Source organism: Tetrao urogallus, assembly GCF_951394365.1.
Source record: "Tetrao urogallus genome assembly, chromosome: 3".
Taxonomy (NCBI): domain Eukaryota; kingdom Metazoa; phylum Chordata; class Aves; order Galliformes; family Phasianidae; genus Tetrao; species Tetrao urogallus.
Genome location: NC_136815.1, coordinates 52,885,701 through 52,908,887, shown reverse-complemented (window position 1 = coordinate 52,908,887; position 23,187 = coordinate 52,885,701). Strand labels below are relative to the sequence as shown.

General features: G+C 38.7%; 1 protein-coding gene across 1 annotated transcript in view; it reads left to right on the top strand.

Moving 5' to 3' along the window:
- Nucleotides 1-23,187, top strand: part of LOC306944807 (cadherin-19-like) — a gene marked incomplete at both ends in the record, with an annotated part of 43,417 nt that overhangs the window by 4,744 nt on the left and 15,486 nt on the right. The window contains 5 exons of the mRNA XM_079533409.1: nucleotides 12,603-12,722; nucleotides 13,372-13,536; nucleotides 14,280-14,464; nucleotides 15,643-15,896; nucleotides 18,572-18,708. Of these exons, the coding sequence (XP_079389535.1) occupies nucleotides 12,603-12,722; nucleotides 13,372-13,536; nucleotides 14,280-14,464; nucleotides 15,643-15,896; nucleotides 18,572-18,708 (861 nt within the window). The remainder of the gene's footprint in view (nucleotides 1-12,602; nucleotides 12,723-13,371; nucleotides 13,537-14,279; nucleotides 14,465-15,642; nucleotides 15,897-18,571; nucleotides 18,709-23,187) is intronic.

Sequence of the window (23,187 nt, the reverse complement as noted above, 5' to 3'; positions counted from 1 at the left end):
TAGCTTTTGCAAGCCAGACATACTCACTTTTGGAGTTTAATTGAAAGAGAGGTTAATGTCTTAATTCCTGCTGCGAAGCAGTAGTTCACATTTACTACCTGCAATAGTTGCAAAAGATGTCCATTTAATCAACTTATTTCCTGGTAAACCTGCTTTACACAATGTACTACTTGTTACATTGTTTCTTCACTGCTACTTTCTTCCATTCAGGCAGAATAGTTTTTTTCTTATGACATCTGCATTTGAGCTCTTACTAAAATAATTTTCTAAAATGACTTGTTAGTGGTTCAGAGGGCACTTGTGGCCTTTTTGCCTCAAGTTTAGAGGTGAGAAGATGGACATTTTGTCAGAATTCTTTGCAGTTTTTTTATGCGCTCACAATAAAATTGTACCCTCAGCAGTTTGCTGATGACACCAAACTGAGAAGTGTAGTTGATACAGCAAAAGGAACGTATGCATCCAGAAGGAAGCTGATAAACTTTAAAGTTTGGCCCTTGTGAATTAATCAGGTTCAAGAAAGCAGAGTGCAAGGTTTTCAGCTTGATTCAAGATAATCCCAGATATGTATGTGAACTGAGAGAAGAGCTTCTTGAGAGCATCCCTGCTGAGAAGGACTTAGGGGTCTTGGTACATGAAAAAATGAGCCAGCACCATCTGCTTGCAGTCTGGAAGGCCAATGATATCCTGGGTTCCATTGGAAGAGAGGTGCACAGCACAGCAAGGAAGGTGACAACCGCCCTCTATTCTGCCCTTGTGAAGTCCCAGCTGGAGTACTTTGCCCAACTCTGAGGCCTCCAACCATAGAACCATTGAATCATTAAGGTTAGAAAAGATCTCTAAGACCTAATCCAACTGTCTACCTACCACCAGTGCTGCCCACTGATCACGTCCCTTGGTGTCACATTTCTACATTTCTTGAATGCCTCCAACACAGGGAAGATGTAGAGCTTTTGGAGAGGGTCCAGAGGAGGGCCACAAAGACCATTAGAGGGCTGGAGCACCTCTCCTATGAAGATATGCTGCAGGAACCAGGCTTGTTCAGCTTGGAAAAGGTTGTGGGGAGACCTCATCATGACATTTAAAGGGTATTTATAAACATGAGGGAAATCAACTTTTTACATGGGTAGATAGAGATGGGACAAGGGAGAATGGTTTTAAACTAAAGGAAAGGAAATTTAGATTAGATGTCAGGGAGAAGTTTTTTACTGTGAGTGGTGAGATGTCAGAACAGGTTGTGGGTGCCCCATTTCTAAAGTTTTCAAGGCTGGATTGAGTGGGACCTTGGGCAATCTGATTCAGTACTTGATCTAGAGGCTGGCAACCCTACCTGTGGCAGTAAGATTGGAACCTGATGATCCTTGAGGTCTCTTCCAACCCAAGACATTCTATGATTCTATGATATTAAGAAACATGGTTTATAGTCTAGAATTAGCTGGGTGTTTTTATCTGGGATTACACAGATTTTAAGATTCTGATAACAATTTCTTTCCTTTTTTTTTTTTTTTAAGTGATAATGAGTTATTTACTAGACATTCTGTCTCTTATAAAAATGACTTTAAAGTAGTTGATACTTTAATATGGCTCAACTGACATTCACCCAGATCTGTAACTATTCACACAAGTATATCAAGGTGGTATGCCTGGCAAAGAACAGTAATATTTTCACATGCACCTCTGTTTTTCACCTAAAATCAACAATAAGCTGTTGACAGGTACAACATCTCAGTCTGTATTGACTTGAGTTGCCTATAATCTGAAAACCTAAAAATAGAAGGTTCAGCAGTATTTAGCTAATTTCCTATCATCTACCACATGTTTAAATTCCTAAAATACAAGTACTATGTCAGTTCAGCATAAGACTAATGAAACTGCAAAGCCCTTTCTACTTTTAATATTTCTATAAGATTATTACAAAGATTTAACTGAAATGTAATATTATGTAATTTCTCATAATGGGTTAAAAATAAGACAGCATCCTACAGCATCCCAAAACCTGTACTGAAACTCACAGATTTTCAGTCAATCATTGTATGGCATTAATTTAGTTAAGTCCTGTGGAATGTGAAATAATTTCTACACTCCTTTTGTGTTTGGCCTCTAGCACTAATACCATAGTTATTTCCAAGGTTATTCTTTTATCTACTTCTTCCTTCTAGATACTAGTACATACCTGTTGTATTTATGCAGCTTTGAAGCTAAGGAGGGTTCATTTGCCCCATTTCAGATCAGAGCTCCAGTTGCTCCAAAAGGGATGCACTGTCAAGAATTGAACTGTGAGCAATGCTGGGTATGCTCTGGGAGAGCAGATTTCAGAAAGGGAAAAACCGCTGTGCTATAACAGCTGGGAGACAGGGTGAGAGATATGAGAGAACAGCCCTGCAGGCAACAACGTCAGTGCAGAAGGAAGGCAAGAGGAGCTCCAGGCACACAGCAGCAGCTCCCTGCAGCCTAGGAGCCCACAGAGGAGCAGGCTGTCCCATTCCAGCCCATGGGCTCTGCATGGAGCAGATCTTCTTGTGCAGCCATGGAGGAGCCCATGGGGCAGAGGCAGTTGAGGCCTGAGGGAAGCACAGCTCGTGGGCACCCCCTTAGGAATAATCCAGGGTGGAGCAATGCCTGAAGGGTGGGCCCTGTATTACAGAGCCATGTTGGAGAAATGCTGGAAGAACTGCAGCCTGTGGGAAATCCACATGGGATCAGCTCAGGACGGATGGCATGCTTTGAGTGGGACCCACATAGAGAGGAGGCAGAGTGATCATGGAGGAGCAACAAAAACAAATTGTTATGTATGGACTGATTGCAGCCTCCATTTGCACCAACTGGAAAAAGGAGGTAAAAGAAAGTGCATGTAGGGAATGTTTTTAATTTGCTTTTAGTTTCTCACTCCTCTAGTCTGCTAGGCAATAATTTACATTAATCTCTCTACCCAGAGTTGTTTTTCCTGTGATGGTAAACAGTGATCTCCCTGTCCTTATTTCAACTCATGATCTTCTTTTAATTTATTTTCTTCCCTTGCTCCTTTGAGATCGGGGAGTGAGAAAGCAGCTGTGTGGTATTCAGCAACCTACCCGGGTTAAACAAACACAGTGACGAATTAATGTCATTGGCATATCTGTCGTCTTAAATCATAGAATAGTTTGGATTGGAAGGGACCTTTAAGATCATCTAGTTCCAACCTCCTGCTATAGGCAGGGACTCCTGTCAACGGTTTATGGGCTGGTCCGGCCCAGTTCCGTGACCAGCAGGGCGGAGGGATCTGCGGATCCGCGCCTCTGGGAAAGGGGAAGCAGGGGACCCCAAAATACTTGAAAACAACAGCACTAATCTGAGGTGGAACAAATGATTTTACTAAATATAGTATTAGTAAAATACAATGAGAGAGAGAGAGAGAATCTGTTTGAATTGTATAGACCTCACCACAATGCTGGGGTGAGAAGTGCAGTCCAGTTGAGTGACTGAAGTACAGACGGCAAAGTGCAGATGGCGAAGCGCAGGCAGCGAAGCGCAGATAGCGAAGCGCAGACAGCGAAGCGCAGGCGAAGAAGAAGGATCAGGTGTCCTTGCATGGAGTTATATCCCCTTGCTGACCGCAAAGCCTCCTGGGGAAATGCAGTTCTTCTCCGTCGGACGAACATTCGGCAGATATCAAACCCCACCCCCAGTGCATTACATGATGTTATGGTGTGGAATACTGATGACCAAAAATCATAAAACCATGACATTCCACCCCTTATTCTACATCACTACATCATGCTTAACACATGGGATTACAGACTGCACTCCCCCAACATCAAATTCCCTTGTGGTACACACTGAACATCCCCGTTTTTCTGCATCACCCACCAGGTGGACCCAGGTCCCTGGGCAAAGACAGTTCCGCGAAGAGGTTTGCCCTTCCCAGAAGCAGGAAAAACCCAAACTGCTTTTCCTAACATGTTCTTTACATGTACTACAGGGACCTTATCTCCCTCTACAATATGTAGGGAGCTGGATTGGGTAGGACCATCTCGACTGATTGATCCTCTGGTGTTAACCAGCCAGGTGGCTTCTGCCAAATGCTTCTCCCAGTGTTTAAATGTTCCGCCACCCATTGCTTTCAACATGGTTTTTAACAACCCGTTGTAGCGTTCGATCTTACCAGAGGCTGGTGCATGATAGGGGATATGATAAATCCACTCGATGCCATGTTCTCTGGCCCAAGTATCCACAAGTGAATTTTTAAAATGAGTCCCATTATCTGACTCAATTCTTTCCGGGGTGCCATGTCGCCACAGGATTTGCCTCTCCAGACCTAATATGGTGTTTCGGGCGGTAGCATGGGGTACTGCATATGTTTCGAGCCACCCGGTTGTTGCCTCCACCATGGTGAGCACATAATGCTTACCATTGCGAGATCGTGGCAAAGTGATATAATCAACCTGCCATGCCTCCCCATATTTGTACTTTTGCCATCGCCCTTCCTCCCAGAGAGGTTTCATCCTCTTAGCTTGTTTAATTGTGGCGCATGTATCACAGTCATGAATGATTTGTACAATGGCATCCATAGTTAAGTCCACCCCTCGGTCTCTGGCCCATTTGTATGTTGCGTCTCTCCCTTGATGACCTGAGGTCTCATGGGCCCACCGAGCTAAAAATAACTCACCCTTGTTCTGCCAGTCCAGGTCTATTTGAGCCACCTCAATTCTGGCAGCTTGGTCTACCTGATGGTTATTTCGCTGATCTTCTGTAGCTCTACTCTTGGGCACATGAGCATCTACATGACGCACCTTTATAACCATATTTTTTGTTCGGGTAGCAATATCTTTCCATAGGTCAGCAGCCCAAATAGGCTTGCCCTTTCTTTGCCAATTATTTTGCTCCCACTGCTGTAACCACCCCCATAAGGCATTTGCTACCATCCATGAATCAGTGTAGAGATAGAGCATTGGCCACCTCTCCCATTCAGCGACATCTAAGGCCAGTTGGACAGCCTTTACCTCTGCAAATTGGCTTGATTCTCCTTTCCCTTCGGTGGCCTCTGCAACTTGTCGTGTGGGGCTCCACACAGCAGATTTCCATCTGCGATGCTTTCCCACAATACGACACGATCCATCTGTGAACAGGGCATATTTCTTTTCATTCTCTGGTAATTCATTGTATGGTGGGGCTTCTTTAGCACGAGATACATCTTCTGCTGGTGGTGTTCCAAACTTTTTACCTTCAGGCCAGTCCATGATGACTTCTAGGATTCCTGGACGGCTGAGGTTCCCCATCCGTGCTCGTTGTGTAATCAGTGCAACCCACTTACTCCAAGTGGCATCAGTAGCATGATGGGTGGAAGGAACCTTTCCCTTGAACATCCAGTTCAGCACTGGCAGTCGAGGTGCCAGAAGGAGCTGTGTTTCAGTACCGACTACTTCGGAAGCAGCCCGAACCCCTTCATACGCAGCTAAGATCTCCTTTTCAGTTGGAGTGTAGCCCTCCTCCGACCCCCTGTAGGCTCGACTCCAGAATCCCAAGGGTCGGCCTCGGGTCTCTCCTAAGGCTCTTTGCCACAAACTCCAAGTGGGGCCTTTCTCTCCAGCAGCAGTGTAGAGGATGTTCTTCACATCCTGTTCCATCCGTACTGGCCCCAGGGCCACAGCACGGGCTATCTCTTGTTTAATCTGCTCAAAAGCCTGCTGCTGCTCAGGACCCCACACAAAATCATTCTTCTTCCGTGTCACCTGATAAAGTGGGCTTACAATGAGGCTGTAGTTTGGAACATGCATTCTCCAAAAACCCACTACACCCAGAAACGATTGTGTCTCTTTCTTATTAGTGGGGGGAGACATGGCAGTGATTTTGTCGATCACATCTGTCGGGATGTGACGACGGCCATCTTGCCACTTTATGCCTAGGAACTGAATCTCCTGGGCAGGTCCTTTCACTTTGCTTCGCTTAATAGCAAAACCAGCACGGAGAAGGATCTGGATTATTTGCTCTCCTTTCTCAAAAACTTCCTTTGCTGTGTTGCCCCACACAATGATGTCATCAATGTACTGTAAGTGCTCAGGAGCACCTCCCTGTTCCAGTGCAGCTTGGATCAACCCATGGCAAATGGTTGGACTATGTTTCCACCCCTGGGGCAAACGGTTCCAGGTATACTGAATGCCCCTCCATGTGAAAGCAAACTGTGGCCTACATTCTTTGGCCAAAGGAATGGAGAAAAAGGCGTTAGCAATGTCAATGGTGGCATACCACTTAGCTGCTTTTGACTCCAGTTCGTATTGGAGTTCTAACATATCTGGCACAGCAGCACTCAATGAGGGTGTAACTTCATTCAGGCCACGGTAGTCCACCGTCAGCCTCCATTCTCCACTGGCTTTACGCACTGGCCATATGGGGCTGTTAAAAGGCGAGTGAGTTTTGCTGATCACTCCCTGATTCTCTAATTGATGAATTAACTTCTGAATGGGGAGCAAGGAATCCCTGTTGGTGCGATACTGCCGTCTGTGCACCGTTTTTGTAGCTATCGGTACCTGTTGCTCTTCCAGGACTTCTTGCCCTTGTAGGTGTTGGTGACCGTGGTCTTACTGAGGGCCCCTCCCCTGGACTCAGAGGTGCTTCTCTTGGCCCTCGGAGCCACTCCTCTGGACCTCTTTCCTCCTCTTTTTTCTCTTCTAACTGAGTCGAGATTCGCTTTGTTTTCCGTCCTCTTACAGGGGCAACTGACATCGATTGTGGTGCCTCCTGTGGTTGATCAGGTTGGTCAGTTCCAATGCTCTCATCCTCCAGTTCAGCTTGGAGCTTGTTTCGTTCGATTATGACAGTATCTAGCTCAGATTGGAGGGTGTGTTGTTGAGATTGAAGATTGTCGAGCTTGGATTGCAGGGAGTCTCTCTCAATTCGGAGGGCATCTCTCTCAGATCGGAGGTTTTTCCTCTGGAGCAGGAGACTCTCTCGCTCATTTTGAACTTTTTCCCTGAGACTCTCCCTTTCAATTTCAGAAGCTCTCTCTCTCTCCAGGATAGTATTGAATAAGGCCCGATAAGCATTAGCCAGGCCCCAAATCATATGTGCCTCCTCAGAACTGCCCAAGCCGCAACATTCCTGCCTTAAATAGCTGTTTAGACTCTCGGGGTCTTTCAGGTGTTCTGGAGTAAAGTTCCATGAGACTGAAGATTTCCATCTGTCTAAAGTCTTTCCCAGACCTCTCCACACTCCCTGCCACTCAGTATTCTCTGGTTTTGGGGAGGACATGCTCAAAATATAATAAATACTAATACTGAGCGAAATGATGAGCAATACATTCAGGGAGATTAGTAATGCGACTAGGTGTTCATTCAAAAACTGCATTACAGGCTGAAAGGTGAGACTGGAAACCTTAAAAAATCCCAGTCCTGTAAAATTGACAGCTGTCTCCGGAATTGTAAGCCACATTGTACGAACGTGCCAGGTCCATATTTCCACCCATGTTTTCAATTGATTGTATATGCCGATTGCTCCATAGAGCAAGGTGGCCAGCTTAATTAATGCCCAGTATGTTTTGAGCATTAGGAAAGAAGAGGCAGCAGCGTGCAGCCCTTTAAGAGTCAGTTTCACTACAGAAAGCATTTTTTTTTTTTTTTTTTTTTCTTTTTTTTACAGAGGCAAGATAGTAAAGCTCAGAGTTTACAAATATCCTACGATACTGGCAGTCCGCCTGGAGTTCTCAAGGTCACGTTTTCAGAGAGTAGTGGTAAAACAGATAAGCTTTCCCAACGGAACTCTCCGAGAGCAGAGAGTCTAAACAGCTAGAAAGCAACTGTTGCCCGCATTCTCCACCAAAAATGTCAACGGTTTATGGGCTGGTCCGGCCCAGTTCCGTGACCAGCAGGGCGGAGGGATCTGCGGATCCGCGCCTCTGGGAAAGGGGAAGCAGGGGACCCCAAAATACTTGAAAACAACAGCACTAATCTGAGGTGGAACAAATGATTTTACTAAATATAGTATTAGTAAAATACAATGAGAGAGAGAGAGAGAATCTGTTTGAATTGTATAGACCTCACCACAATGCTGGGGTGAGAAGTGCAGTCCAGTTGAGTGACTGAAGTACAGATGGCAAAGTGCAGATGGCGAAGCGCAGGCAGCGAAGCGCAGATAGCGAAGCGCAGACAGCGAAGCGCAGGCGAAGAAGAAGGATCAGGTGTCCTTGCATGGAGTTATATCCCCTTGCTGACCGCAAAGCCTCCTGGGGAAATGCAGTTCTTCTCCGTCGGACGAACATTCGGCAGATATCAAACCCCACCCCCAGTGCATTACATGATGTTATGGTGTGGAATACTGATGACCAAAAATCATAAAACCATGACAACTCCTCCCTCTAGACCAGGTTGCCCAAAACCCCATTCAGCCTAGCCTTCAATGATTTCAGGGAGGGGGCAATCACAGCCTCTCTGGGCAACCTGTTCCAATGTCTCACCACCCTAACAGTAAAGAATTTCTTCCTAATATCTAGTTTACCATCTTCCAGTTTAAAACCATTTCACCTTGTCCTGTCACTATGTGCACTTAGAGGAAGTCCCTCCCCAGCTTTCCTGTATGCCCCCTTCAGATACTGGAAGGCCACTATCATGTCTGCTTGGAGCCTTCTCTTCTTCAGGCTGAAGAGCCCCAGTTCTCTTAGCCTGTCCTCATAATAGGGAAGGTGCTCCCGCCCTCTGATCATCTTCGTGGCCCTCCTCTGGACCTGATCCAACAGTTCCATGTCCTTCTTGTGCTGGGGGCCTAAGAACTGGATGCAGTACTCTAGATGGGGTCTCGCAAGAGCAGAGAGTATAGGTAGAGTGATGTATGCACCTTAACAGTGGTCACATCCAATATGTGGAAATGTCGAGGCATGTCATGAAATCCTCTCTGAGGTCAGTTTCTCTGCTTCTCCAAGGGCAGTTGCTGTACTTCTGAAATGAAACTGTTTTGGTGTGTATACTAAGGTATTCATCTTTAGAAGAAAATTTCTAACTTCTAAACAGATGGAAACAATAACCAACCAATTTTGCATCACCAGTATCACAGTGGCTTGTTACGTGTTGTCCCCGTCTCCAAGGTCCGGTCCGCCAGGGGCTAGAGATCTCCCCTCACTAGGGCCATAGTGACACAGACACCAATAGGAGGATGAAGCAAATGGTGTTTATTGTAACTAAACAGCGGCTTATATATCCTACATGCTTCGTCTACGCCCCTAAAGCATGCATCATAATTTCGTCACAGAGCAGGGGAAGGTCCTGTCGCGTCACATCCCAATGCCCCGTTAGCACCTACTACAACATCTCCCCTCCCCCGTGCTCAGTAAAGCCTTGCCCCGTTATGTCACTACAACAGTTACGTCACTGCTTTTCTTCTAGTAAAATGTTATCTTCTTTTGCATAGCAAGCACATAGACTGGAAAGAGTTTAAATTGCATAGTTCTGTTGAGCCTCGATTTTGCACTATTGTGGAGGTCTCCAGCAGCTGTTCAGCTCAGTGGTACTTGACCTGGAATCTTCTACTCATTTGCTTGAAAACATAGACAAAACTTGAAAAACAGTCCATAGTTACTGAGCATTTTGTCTGGAAGTAAGCAAGCAATGAGAAAATAATTCACAGCTGATTGGGTATTACTTGCCTCAGAGAATCATAGAAAAACAGAAAACAGGCATAGATAATTTTACCTAAATTTACGTAAAAATATCAGTACATGTACTCAAGAGAAAACAAATTAGAATACATTTTACTTCTTTCTTACCTCTCTTTTATCTTCAGCACTAAATTTTATTAGGATTTTGTATGCAGATGTCACTGTAAATGAACAGTGTGTCAGCAAATGGACTCCCTTCTGAGAGTATAGATCTGCAGTTTTCCTCAGGCGTTTGGCACAGTTTTACATTAAATGCCTCCCATATAGCTGTTAAACTTGTACAAATGCAGTACGTCTGATGGAACGGTTGAGTCAGATGCAGTCATTAATCAGTACGTAGTGTTTTGGGAGATTTCAAGCTCTAGTTACAAAAAATGAGTAACTATTGGGTCCCAGCCTATAGCAGAGGGTTGGAACTAGATGATCTTAAAGGTCCTTTTCATTCCAAACCATTCCACGATTCTATGATTACATATGAGTACCCTCCAATTTTTTCTAATAGGCTGCAATGTATTATTGGCAAAATTATGTTTTATGCAAAAGGAGTAAAATCAAGGATTCAGGAATAGAAAGAAAAATCTTATACAGCAATTGGAAAAATGTTGTTTGCATCAGGTAGATCCTAATGAAAAGCGCAGAATGTGTAAATATGTTTACTATGTAGCTTAAGACATTTATGTGTACATACAGTATGTATTTTGGGCTAAACTTTATACCAGTGTTATACCCAAACATTCAGAAAATGCATGTTTGGAAACTTTCAAGCATATTTAGTTAATGTCTATGGCATCATATCCATTTTCATAATATTTATCATAATTAGATTCTCATTTATATAATTTCATATCTTCAATGTCAACAGTTGACTTTTGTATTTTTTAGATTAAAAAAATGATAACTGATCTTTTTCCCCAATATATTATCTATTCTGTTTCATTTTCTCCCATCCATGGTTATTGGGAGATAATATTACTTCTTTAATTTCTGTCATCCATACACAAATGTCTGTGTAAAAATGTAGCTCCATTCAGCAAATGACTTTGTTTGATGTGAGTTAATTTCATAAAGCAATACAGGCTTCATGGTAGTGAAAGATTAAAAACTAGCGAAAAAAAATTTCAAACTTTGCATAACATTTTCCTTATGCTCAGTTCGTAGTCAATATTTAAATCTTTATGTATTGATTATGAGGTATTTGTTCACAAACAGTATGAGAAATCATAGCCCCTACTTGTGTGGACTCTTTTAGCCCCAGTTTTACAATCAACTTCCTCCTAATACAGGAGACCTATCTTCTTCCTTCCCTTCGGATCAGCTCCCTCTTTACCAGACCTTCCGTGCTTCACCTTTCCATTACGCTCCTGCTCCCTGAGCCCTCCTGAGGAAATACCATTCTTCTGCCTTCTGTGATACTATCAAAGAGTTAATAGGCAAGAAAAAAGTAGTCTGGGGTTCACAGAAGCAGCAAAAACCATTTTAGTTTCAACTTGTCTTTGAATACTAACTATAGGAAGTAAATCTATCTTTAAATGATTGAGGTACAAACAGCTGTTATTATAAACTTATCAGTTTTGTTTATTTTGTCCCATCTTTCTAAGAAATTAGAAAATTTATTAAATGTGGTGCTGTAAATACATAGATTTCTGAACTTAATCATTTGTTCCAAGGTTTCTTTAGCAGAAAAAAAACTGCATTTATAGGCTATATAACAGGCTGTACTTACTGTATTATCCACAGTGCTTGTCAATCCATGTCTTTCAAAACAACTTCATTATAGTCATGCTAACATGCCGTAGAGATTGAATTTCCAGTATTAGAATAGTTTTCCATGTAACAGCTGTGTAACTGAGTGTTTCTATTTTCTTTATCTGTTGGTTTTGTTAAAAAATACTGCTATTTCTGAGGTATGTATGTTTCTCAATTAAATAACAGTCTGACATTTTAATGTTTCTCCAAAGTAAGAGGGAGTGATATACATATATATGACATACAGCTAATACATGCATGTTAGAAATTTGGTGTTATAGCTATTTTGAAGGATATATTACTCCAAAAGTTGCTAGTAATGAAGAACATCTTAGGGTATGAATAACATCTTAGTGTATCTCCACTCTGAGGGAAGTTAGCATGCACTACAGAGCCACTTGGAATGCTGCTGACTAAATTAATAGTAAATGGAAAGTATGAATACTTTTGAAAATAATAAAAACATTTCATTTGCCATGTTCAGCAAACCCTTCTATGTGAAAATCTTATTCAATTCTATAATAGTAAGTTCAGAATTGAATATATAAGTTTTACTGGTAAAAAAAAAAATTAAGTATGAATTTGCCATAAAAAGGTGCTTCAGATCTATTTCCTTGCAATCCATCATTTCTTCTTTTCTCCTCTAGCATAAATGTACTAAAGCTATATTGCAGCTATAAGCAGACACAAGTATGTGAATAACTGCTAGAGAATTTTTGGAAAGAAGCTTGATTTCCTGTTTTCCTGATAAGAAAAATTTTACTGAGAAGTGGTGAGGTGCTGGAACAGGTTGCCCAGAGATGTTGTGAGTACCCCATACCAGGTGTTTAAGGTTAGTTTGGACAGGACACTGGGCAATCTGATCTAGTACTTGATTCAGCAGCTGGCACTTGTGTCTGTGGCACTGGGGTTGGAATTTAGAGATCCTTGAGATCCCTTCCAGCTCAAGCCATTCTATGGTTTGATGATTATAACTGATTATCTGTGTTCTTGAGCAGGAGTTATGTGACGAAAAAAGAGATAAAAATAAAGGTTACCTTAAGTGACAGTACAATGAACGTTTGCTTTTGAAAGGTAGTCATTCCTAAAGACCCCATAAGTTCATTCTCATTCTTGTGTATAGGATATAGCCAGCTTTCTGTCAAAGATGAAGTCTTTGCAGATTGATTCTGCTGTGCTTTTTACATGGATAATAATCTATTCTCTTTCTTTTTTTCTTTATATTTTATTTTTATTTGAGGTACTTCTGTTACACAGGTAACAGCTACAGATGGTGATGATCCTTCTTATGGGAATAATGCCCGGCTTCTTTACAGTCTCATTCAGGGTCAGCCTTATTTCTCTGTGGAGCCAAAGACAGGTAATAGAGAATGATCTTGTCACCTCAAGAAATCATAAACTAACATAAAATGGATGAAAGCCAGAATTTCTTTCCTCATTTCAGCAAAAATATCAACTGATACCACCTTGTTTTTACATCTTTGCATAAGTCCTACACTTAACAAAAAAATGAATACTTCATTTCCCAAAGGAAGCTGACAATATTTATATCTCTTTAGAGAATCAACAATAAATTTCTATAATTCCTAATAAACTAAAGTTAGGAAATTACCTTGCTAAAGAAGAGAGCTGGATTCTGAATACCTCATCCAACAAGTCAACCCAGAAAAACTTCTGGGTTAACAGATCCAAGATTCACTATATGACTGTTTCTACCTCTGAGTTGGAGGAATCACAGATATTCCCTTCAAAATTGTGATTTCTGGGAAAGAAAGATGCTTACACATATGATATATAAGATACACGGTGTGTTCTGCTCCCTTGAATTCTAAGCATACAGAATGAATCTTAAACACCCTGTAGATGTTGCCATAAGCATAGCCTAGAATTGGCCATATAAAATTGGACTGTGTTCAAAGGTGGATTTTAAACCTGTATTATATGGACAGCTTTGGGAAAAACATGAGTATTATATGTTAGGGACCTAAAAATATACTTTTCATTTTCAGGAGTCATCAGAATGGCTTCCCAAATGGACAGAGAAACAAAAGATCAGTATTTGGTTGTCATCCAGGCCAAAGATATGGTTGGACAAGCAGGAGCATTTTCAACAACGGCCACTGTTACCATCAACCTCTCTGACGTCAATGATAATCCACCCAAATTTCAGCAGAGTGAGTGTAGGCTACAATAGTTGAAGACATGGGAAAATTTAGATCTACCATAGCCCTATTAAGTTAAATTATAAATGTTCTCTGCACAAGTCTGTGCTTTGATTTCAGCATTAAAGATTTAAAAAGCAAACAAACAAAAAACAACTGGACAAAAAATAATCAAACACCAACGACAAAGAAACAGAAAACCCGTCACTATCAAAAGACTTTAGGCTTTGCTGTATTTTTCATGAGGCTTTGGAGACAAATTGCTTACTTACTAATCTGTTTTCCATATAATTTCCCTACCTATGTTTAATATCTCAGCAACAGGATTCTAAGTACAATTTTCAAGAACTTTCGTTCTCTACTCTCTTCATTTTTATTTATTTATTTAGTTATTTTTCCTAGCAGATACTGTAACCTTTTTGACAAATGATGTGACTGTCTGTCCAGGTAGTTTCTTGCAGTCATTTAAATGGGCTAGTGGGAGAAACTAATAAAATGTAGCTGTTTTTTCAACTTGCTATAGCTGATTCTCCTAAGCCTTTTATTTACAACTAAAATGGAACTCAGAGAGAAAGACTAGTAGGATGAAAGTCTGTCTCACATTGCTTGTGGGGTCCATCCATCGTTGGATTAGGTACATTGCTCTAGTAAAAGCTGAGGACTTTCCCCAGTTCTCTACGAGCCCCAGGCTATCATAGCCTCAGTAGCTATTAACCGTGATGGATCACTGAGCTGTGTCAGTGTTTTTTCCTTAGGACTCTACTATTTGAACGTCTCCGAGGAAGCTCCTGTGGGCACTACTGTAGGCAGACTCCTGGCAGAAGACAGCGACATAGGGGAGAATGCAGCCATGAACTATTTCATTGAAGGAGATAGTTCAGATGTTTTTGGCATCATTACTGACAGGGAAACTCAGGAAGGAATTATCTTACTAAAAAAGGTGAGATTTCAGTAGCAATTTGAAAAATACATAAATATGGGGAAGATCTTCCTCAAACAAGAAATATATTTAATAAAATGCCTATTCCTTTGTATTCTACCAATTTTTTATTTTTTATTTTTTATTTTTTATTTTTTATTTTTTTTCCCTTTCTTCAGGCAGTGTGGTTTGACTGGAATATTAGAGGGATAAAACAAAAACATCTTTTTCCTTCTGTTTTCTTTTTGTCTCATTCATGTAACCACTAAATAAAATGCTGGCAGCCAAAATCTTAATGTTATTCCTCGCGGTGCAGCACAGTGTACCTCATTGAGACAATATATTCAATCTCTTCTTTGCATCATCTGTGAAACCTTTATCATTAAAATAAACACAGCAATTCCTCTTAAACTTCAGTGAAGAGAGAAGCTATAGAAAGAATGTAGAAAGAGGATTTTATTTGCAATTGCATAGCTTTAAAAATGCACTAAATACATTACTATGATACTTATTTATGAAGTAAGATACTTCACAGGTATGATACAATGTGATTTATTTTGCAGAGGAAACATTCGCATTCCAGGCCACCTGACACTTCATCTGAAATAATGTTACTAGTGAAATTCAGGAGCCTGAAGAACAGAATGTTTTTACATTTTTTTGTTGTTACTGCTGCTTTTTGTGTTTTTTGTTTTGTTTTGTTTTGTTTGTTTGTTTTTTTTCCTAATTTAAGTTCATTAAAATTCTGGAATTTTTTTTTCCAGAAGAGAGTTTTGGGAGAGTTTTGTTGTCACTTGTTTGCCTTTTATTTTCAGATTTCAGAACATACTGACAGTAAAAATAATTATATAACTATGTTATAGAAGGTGTTTTTCTTGTCTGTTGAAAGACCTATTTACAGTGTTGTTCAATGGTAATGTTAAAACTGGCCTACATTTGAACCAAACAACGGCGTTATACAGTTAAATTGTAATAAAATTAATACAAAGTAAATAAAATAATTATTAATTATTAAAATAAAATAAATATTATTTACATAAAAAAAATCTTAGAATTATCTACCTTTAAAACACCCCCCCCCCCCCCCCCCCAGAAAAGCAGCATTATTTTGTACTTCTTTTCATGCTGCTTGTGGATTTCTATTTTAACTCATATGTGAAAAAAGGAAATATCTTTCATCTCATTTTCTTTCTTTACAGAGAGTGGATTATGAGAGCAAGAGGAAACATAGTGTTAGAGTAAAAGCTGTAAACAGGTACATTGATGACCGTTTCCTGAAAGAAGGACCATTTGAAGACATAACTATTGTACAAATCAGTGTGGTAGATGCTGATGAACCTCCAGTTTTCACTTTGGAGAGCTATGTGATGGAGATTGCTGAAGGAGCTGTAAGTGGCTCATTGGTAGGAATTGTATCTGCAAGAGATCTGGACAATGATGACAGCCCAGTCAGGTACCTAATTCAAAATCTAAACATGTCTCAAATATAATCATAGTATTTCCAAAGGCTACCAAGGCGATTTGTGTTCCTTATTTTTGTTCATGTTTACAGTTCATCGTGTTTTCATTGTGATAACCAGGATTATTCTAGATTAAATCTCGACCCCTAAACCAAAATAAAAATAAAATAGCTTCATGCATTTTAAGAGTATTTTGAGATAGGGCAATAGATTAAATACTGGCATGGAAGAGGGCATGCATTACAGAAGAGCCAGGGTACCTCAACCAAACCTGTAAGTGCATGGAGGTGTTCCAGTCTATTTTCCAAAATTCTGGAGATACGTAGATATGGTTTCATTGCTGGGAGGAAGACACAGAACAACTCCACTGGCATCTTCTCACCTCAACATGATCAAAATTTACCAATTCCCTACATCAGCTACTATAACCACAAAGAGATATTATATAAAAAGAATCCTCCAGGCTTTTAATTTTACAAATTATGCTGTTTCTTAAGGGAGAAAACAGATAATTAATCTTTAAAATTGGGTTTATAATTAAAAATTGCTTATTGAGTTCCTTGACATTACTGTACTCAGTGGTTTAAAGAAGTTAGCATTAAGGGACAAATGAATGACATACAAAATAATTTATGGCATGTAGATTAACTTATTAGGTTCTCAATGGCAAAATCAAATACACATATTCAGAAGAATCGTCAATGCAAAGCTATTTGCTATGTTTTCATATTAATTCACTGCTACTTATTAAACAAGCTACATTAAATTAGAATAATAAAAAAGTACTTTTCTTCAAAGAAATGAGACATGGTTCATTTAGATGATATTGCCTGATATTGCAGAATCTCCAGTAACATGTAAACAGAGTGCAACTTTTGAATCTGAAATAGTTTGATGAAACTCACTATGAAGTGGATGTGTCTGAGTAGCCCTAGTACAGCAAAACATGCATTGCATAGCTGAATTACTTTAAAATACAGCACCTAACATATAGCCGTTAATCTAATTTTGAAACTATTGTTATTATAAGTGATGACAGGTACTTAAAATATAGGAAACTGGCTGTGTTGTATCAGGACCCTAGTTTTTAAATAAAGAAAGCAAAGGTATGCAACAAAAAATGCAGTAATAAAAGAAGTACATCAATTATAAAAAAAAAAAAAAAACTAAAATCCATCCAACATTGATTTTCTAACAATTATCAGTGATTAATCAGATTAATAACGACAACAAAACAAAACAAAAAACATCCAAGAGAAACTGTATCAGAAAACCTCCAGCAAGCTTTGGATGCAGAGGATGAGGAATATACTTATGAATTCTATATATATGTGTATATAGAATTTAAATAATATTGAATTATGAGCTGCTAAAGCAGAAGTTTCTAAAAGGTAAGCCTTCGGCTTAAATGAAAAATGCCATAATTGGTTTCGTTATGAGATTTCTTAATTTATTCTCTTAGTGGTTTTCCAAACATGCTAAAAAATAACTATTAAAATGTTAGAGACTCATCAGAATGCAGACACATAATCTGAGCTAGAGTCTTAAGTGCCAGTAAGAGATAAAAGGGGAGATTTAGATTGAGTATAAGGAAGATATTTTTACAATAAGGATGGTGAAGCACTGGCACATGTTGCCCGGTGAGGTGGTAGAAACACTGTTCCTGAAGATTTTCTATGTTAGGCTGGATGGGGCTCTGAAAAGCCTTATCTAGCTGTTAGTGTTCCTGTCCATTGCTGGGGAGTTGGTCTAGATCTTTAAGGATCCCTTCCAATTCAAACAAGTATAAGATTCTATGATAAAAAAGATTTTATAAAGCAAAATTAGAAATGCAAAAAAAGAGGGAACAATTAAACTTGTGAATTCCAAACTGGAATGATAAGAACCTTCAATCCTTCAATCAGATTTTTCTTCTCTGAAATTGGCTGCTTGGAGTTGTGACACATAGTCCTTCTTTAATGTCATGAATAATATCTGCAAATATTCTTTCCATCTGAACCAATACTTTTGGTATCTTTTTTCAGTCCATCTCTGGCTTGTGACCAGACTTTAACAATTTGAATGGTATGTATGTGTGCATGTGCATGTCTGCATATGGAAGTAGCCTGCAGAGCATTTTAAGTGACAACTCAGGAGCAGTGGACTGATTTGCATTCATCTTCTACTTTAGGGTTTTGTACCCTGCCCAGGTGGCACCTCATTATAGATAGTTGTCTTTCTTTATAATGCCCATTGCCTCAGCATCAGAGCATGTCAACACTGATAAAATAGATTTACCATTATACATCCACTTAACTGTTAGTGTTATTCATTTCACAAGTGGCACTTTCGCTGTTTCTTTTCAGCAAAGTCATTCTCCTGCTGTGAGCCTGAAGAATGAATAATACAATTCAGGTTCAGTTCATATTAATATAGATCTGAGATATATTTAGTTTTATAAAAAGAAGAGCTTTGATCTTGACAGCAGTAAATTTTGAATGTTTATAAGTGTACATTTTTCATTATTTCTGAGTTCTTGCTGCACACATTTATATGTATATATGCACGGTTCTGTTTTCTCATCTGACAGTAGCTTTATATGTCCCTGTTTCTGATAGGGATTTTCAGTATCAGGGAATCTCTCCTTTTTTTTTTTTTTTTTTTTTTTTTTTAATTTATTTTAATGCAGGTATTCTATTGTCCAAGGCATGCATTTAAAGAGATTGTTCAGCATCAATGAACACAATGGAACAATCATTACAACTGAACCTTTGGACCGAGAGAAAACTTCTTGGCACAACATAACTGTTACAGCCACAGAAACTAGTGAGTAAGAATTTTAAGGAACACTGTGTTTTGTGTACTGCAAACTGTAATTATCCTCTGAATATGCCTTCTTTTAAATGAAGAACGTATGCTTCCTTTTCTTTATATTACTATTGCTTGCTACATGAAGGAGCATTATTAAAATGATTAGTTAAATAGAAGCAGAATATATTTGAGCTCTAAGGTCCTCTGCTCTTTCATAAAAGATGACCTTATTATACACACACACATATATATGTATATAAAGAAATTGTAATAGGATTGAAACTGTAATGCTTTCAAGTTAGACTGAAGCATATGAATTGCTCCTGTAGTGAAAGCACTTATGTTAAATTAGACCCTGGTTAATTTCACACCAGATTTTTGACTAGTATAAAATTAGCCAGGGTCTAATTTAACACCAGTCAGAAACTTGTGGCTCAAATTAATTCTGAATGATAAGACTTAAATCAGCTAGACTTTAAGTGCCAATTTAATCTCTGAAACATCCTTTATATAGGGTTCACCTGTCAGTTTGTTTGAAAGTCAAATGCAAATTGCCTGTATTTGCACTTCTGGTTATCTGCTTGCCCTAACTCTGAGACAATGCCTCAGAAAATTAACAACTAACTATTGACTTACAAAGTGATTTAACGGGATTATTGGGATAGTATTTAATAACTTCACATTCTTCTTAGGGAGAAGAAACATACAAAACTGGAGGCTAATCAATAGATTAGACAGATTTTCTAAATACTTTTAGCATGCTTTTTTATTCCTGAATCTCAGTAAAAAAATATTTATTGGTAAATCTGCTTTAAACATATATTCATTGGTTGCACTTTTCCCAGAAGGAAGCATCCACTGTATCTGTGTCAGAATAGTACTGCTAGAGGTTCAATGCAGCAGAGCTGGCAGCAATTTTCACTGAAGTCTTTATTTTGTATTTGGGAATTTATGGTATTATCTTCCTTTTCAGCTTCTCTGGGACTTTTAAAACATAAATATATCTTACTTTTCATGTAGCTGGGCAGCTAGCAGGTGATGATAAAACTGATCTCTGGCATATTTTTTATCGTATCTTGAATAGCACTATAGAAACACAGCAGGATGACTTTGGTCTGGATTTTTCTGTTTAGCTAAACAATAAAAAAGGAAAGAATCAAATGTTAGAAACGAATGTCTCTTCAGCAGCAGGAGAAAGTGGATCTTTCATAGCAACAAAAGTTATTGTAGAGGAACTGAGCCCTCATTATTTTCATATACTTATTCTTTATTTCTTTAATGATGATAAGATCACTGTCTATAAAACTACATTCAAAAGCATTGAAGTTAGGTCACCTTGGTATGGTCATACCTGAAGTGATTTATATTACGAACTAGTAGCATTTTATTCCTTGAATATAGTCATAAAATATGCTGTGTGCATGAGACATTTTGTGGATGACATTGTATCTCCACTGAAGCCAAATCAAAATGACATTAGACTTCATCCATACTACCTATTAATTGTAGTTGAGATACATTTCATAACTTTGTTACGGAAGTAGCATCTCTGTAGGCCATTGATGTCTCGGCATTTGTACAGGACTCAAACCTTCTGCCTCTATTGTGATAACAAGGATCAGAGATTAGAGACCTGTCTTCTGTTGCAAGATTTGTGTCTTCATCATCCTATTCTCATCCTGTTGGGATAAATTATTTTAAAGGTACCCAAAAGCAGACCTTATTTACTGGACCTTAAACTTAAGCAGTGGGAATCTGCAATGTGTAGAGTCTTGTTCTACTTTATGCTAAAAGATGGTTCCAGATCAAGAGAAATCAAGTAAAATTTGATCAGGTGTTCTTGTTTTTTACTCAGCTTCCACTGAGTAAAAGGGCAAAGCATAAATAGAAGCATTCTAGCCATGCATGAGAGCAAAAAATCCTTAAGCAATCAGATTTACTTGGCAATGATTTAATAAGTTATATGATAATTGATAAACTTTTTATTATTATTATTTGGAAGAGTAATATCTGTCACAACTTCTCAGTCAAACTAGGGGTGAATGACAAAAGTTTAGGGGTGAATGACAAAAGTTCTCGGTGATAGCAATTGCCTTGAGCTTACTTCGATCTCCATTTATCTATATGTCTGTTCTAAAATTAATACTAGATTTATCTACACTCACCCTAAAGAGACAAATCATTTGTCTATAGAGTTCTGCAAATATTCATTTATAGTGTGTTTCAAAACTACTGCATGACTGCAGAATGTGCAGCTCTTTGAAGGTTTCAGTCTTGGAGCATATAATTAATTATCACTTTGAACACATATAATTTTGTTGATAGACTTCTTACGTTTTACATTTGTTTCTTTTTTTGTTTTGATTTGTTTTTATTTTTTCTTTTTTATAGTTTCTTTTAAATATTTTGTATATTTTATATATTATGTATATATTATAAAGTAGCAACTAAAGAAACCTGCTTCAGCATTATTATTATTTTTTAATTCAAATTTCCTTTTACTGGCTGGTACTAATTCCAAACTTTTTAATACCCTGCAAGTATTGAGTTCTATTTTGTACCTCTGGAGTGCTACTGCTTTGTTTCCCCTCTCCCCCCCCCCCCAGCTCCAAAATTAATTGGTAAATTATTTTGATTCTTAGTAATTAGACCACCAAACTCATTCTTAACACCGATCCAGCTTATTGCATCTGATATTCTGTTCTCACATAATTTTATTTTCAAGTTGTGATCTCTCTTGGAGATTGTGACAAAGATCTTTAGATTACTGTAGTAATTTAATAAATCTAATGTATATTAACGGTATTGAGATTCTGACAACCATTTTTCTGTATAAAGAATAAAAGAAAAATCAGTATTGCCTGTTACTGAACTCCTATGATTTCAGAAGGATTTGAATCACAGAATGATTTAGGTTGGGAAGGACCTGAAAGATCATGTAGTATCAACTTCCTGCTGTGGACAGAGCTGCCACTCGCCAGATCAGACTGCCCCATCCAATCTGTCCCTGAACACATCCAGGGATGGAGCAGGAACTATTAATCAGTTTTCAGTGTAAAAAAGCTAATGATCTGTTAGGAAGCACAAATATTACATTACCTTTAACTTCTAGTGTTTTCCCCACTTCCCATGAAAAACAGACTTCTACTACAGTGTTATTTTCCAATGGCAATGCGGGGAATGATTTTTCTTGCTATTTTACCATAAATTGAGGTTAAAATAAAAGTCCAAAACAAAAAAAGACAATCCAAAAATAGTGATGATGTGAAAAAGATGTGTAGGTCAGTTGGTGAAAGAAAACAGATGGGAATGACAGCTACATTCCGCATGGTGCTGTGCTTGTTCAAGTATTTGACAGTAGGCATCCAATGTGGAATACATAAATTTTGGGAGCAAGCAAGTTAGGAACTGGGCTAAGTATTTGGGCTCTTTCCATGCCACTTTGTGTACGCATGAAGCCACCAAAGGTACTCCCCAACTCCCAGTAAGAATCATAAAACTTTTCTTTAGGTACCAGTCAAGCCACATCTCTGCCTTATACATGAAATCTTGACCTATGTAAAACAGATTCAGTCCTACAATATCATTACTAAAAGGGTTATGCGTTACTTTTTATATTTATTTCAAAACTTAGCCAAGCATTGTTTCATTGCTCTTATATTATCTAGTGATTTCACAGGAGAAATAGCAATGTGAAACTGCTGAGCATCCAGTTGTTTTTCTCTATTTTAGTTGCTTTTGCTGCCACTTTGGCAAAAGACTCAAAAGTTTCAGCACAAATTCCATAAGATCAAAAATAAAAACCAAAAACCAAACATTTTTGCAAGCAATGAGGTAATTATATATTTAAAAAACAATGTAAGAACCACCCAAATCCTACAGTTTCAGATAAGGCAGAAAGATTTTCTCTTTAATGCCCATTTGACTGTTTTAAGAAAATTCCTTTGGGTCTTCTGAATGAGGCAGAAGCAGTGATACTAACACAGATCATGAGGTGCTATAATGAATATTCTTGCAAGTAGCATGCTTGTGTTTTAGACAGAACAGTTTGTGATATTGTCAGGTATTTAGGCTAACAGATATTTAGGGTTCGTGGAATTTTTAAAGATGATTTTATTCACTGGAAAATGTCTTGCATATGGCCCTTATCCTACAATACAGTTAATGTGAATGATACTGTTGCCATGAAAATTCTTGCCTCCTGCAGTAATGTGTTACACCGGGGAGAAAACAGAACTTTCTAAGAGCTAAGTGATGATTAGTGCCATGTAAGTGAGGATTGAATCTGCTGATAGATGATAGACTCCTCCAAGAGTATTCAGTATGTGCAGATCTTTTTTTCTGTTAATTTCAGGTGTGTCCTGATTTCAGCAGGAATAGAGTCAATTTTCTTCATAGTACCTGGCATAGTGCTGTCTTGGATCTAGATTGAAAATAATGTTGATAATACATCAATATATTTCTGCATCTCCCTGCCACTGAAAAGTCTGAGGG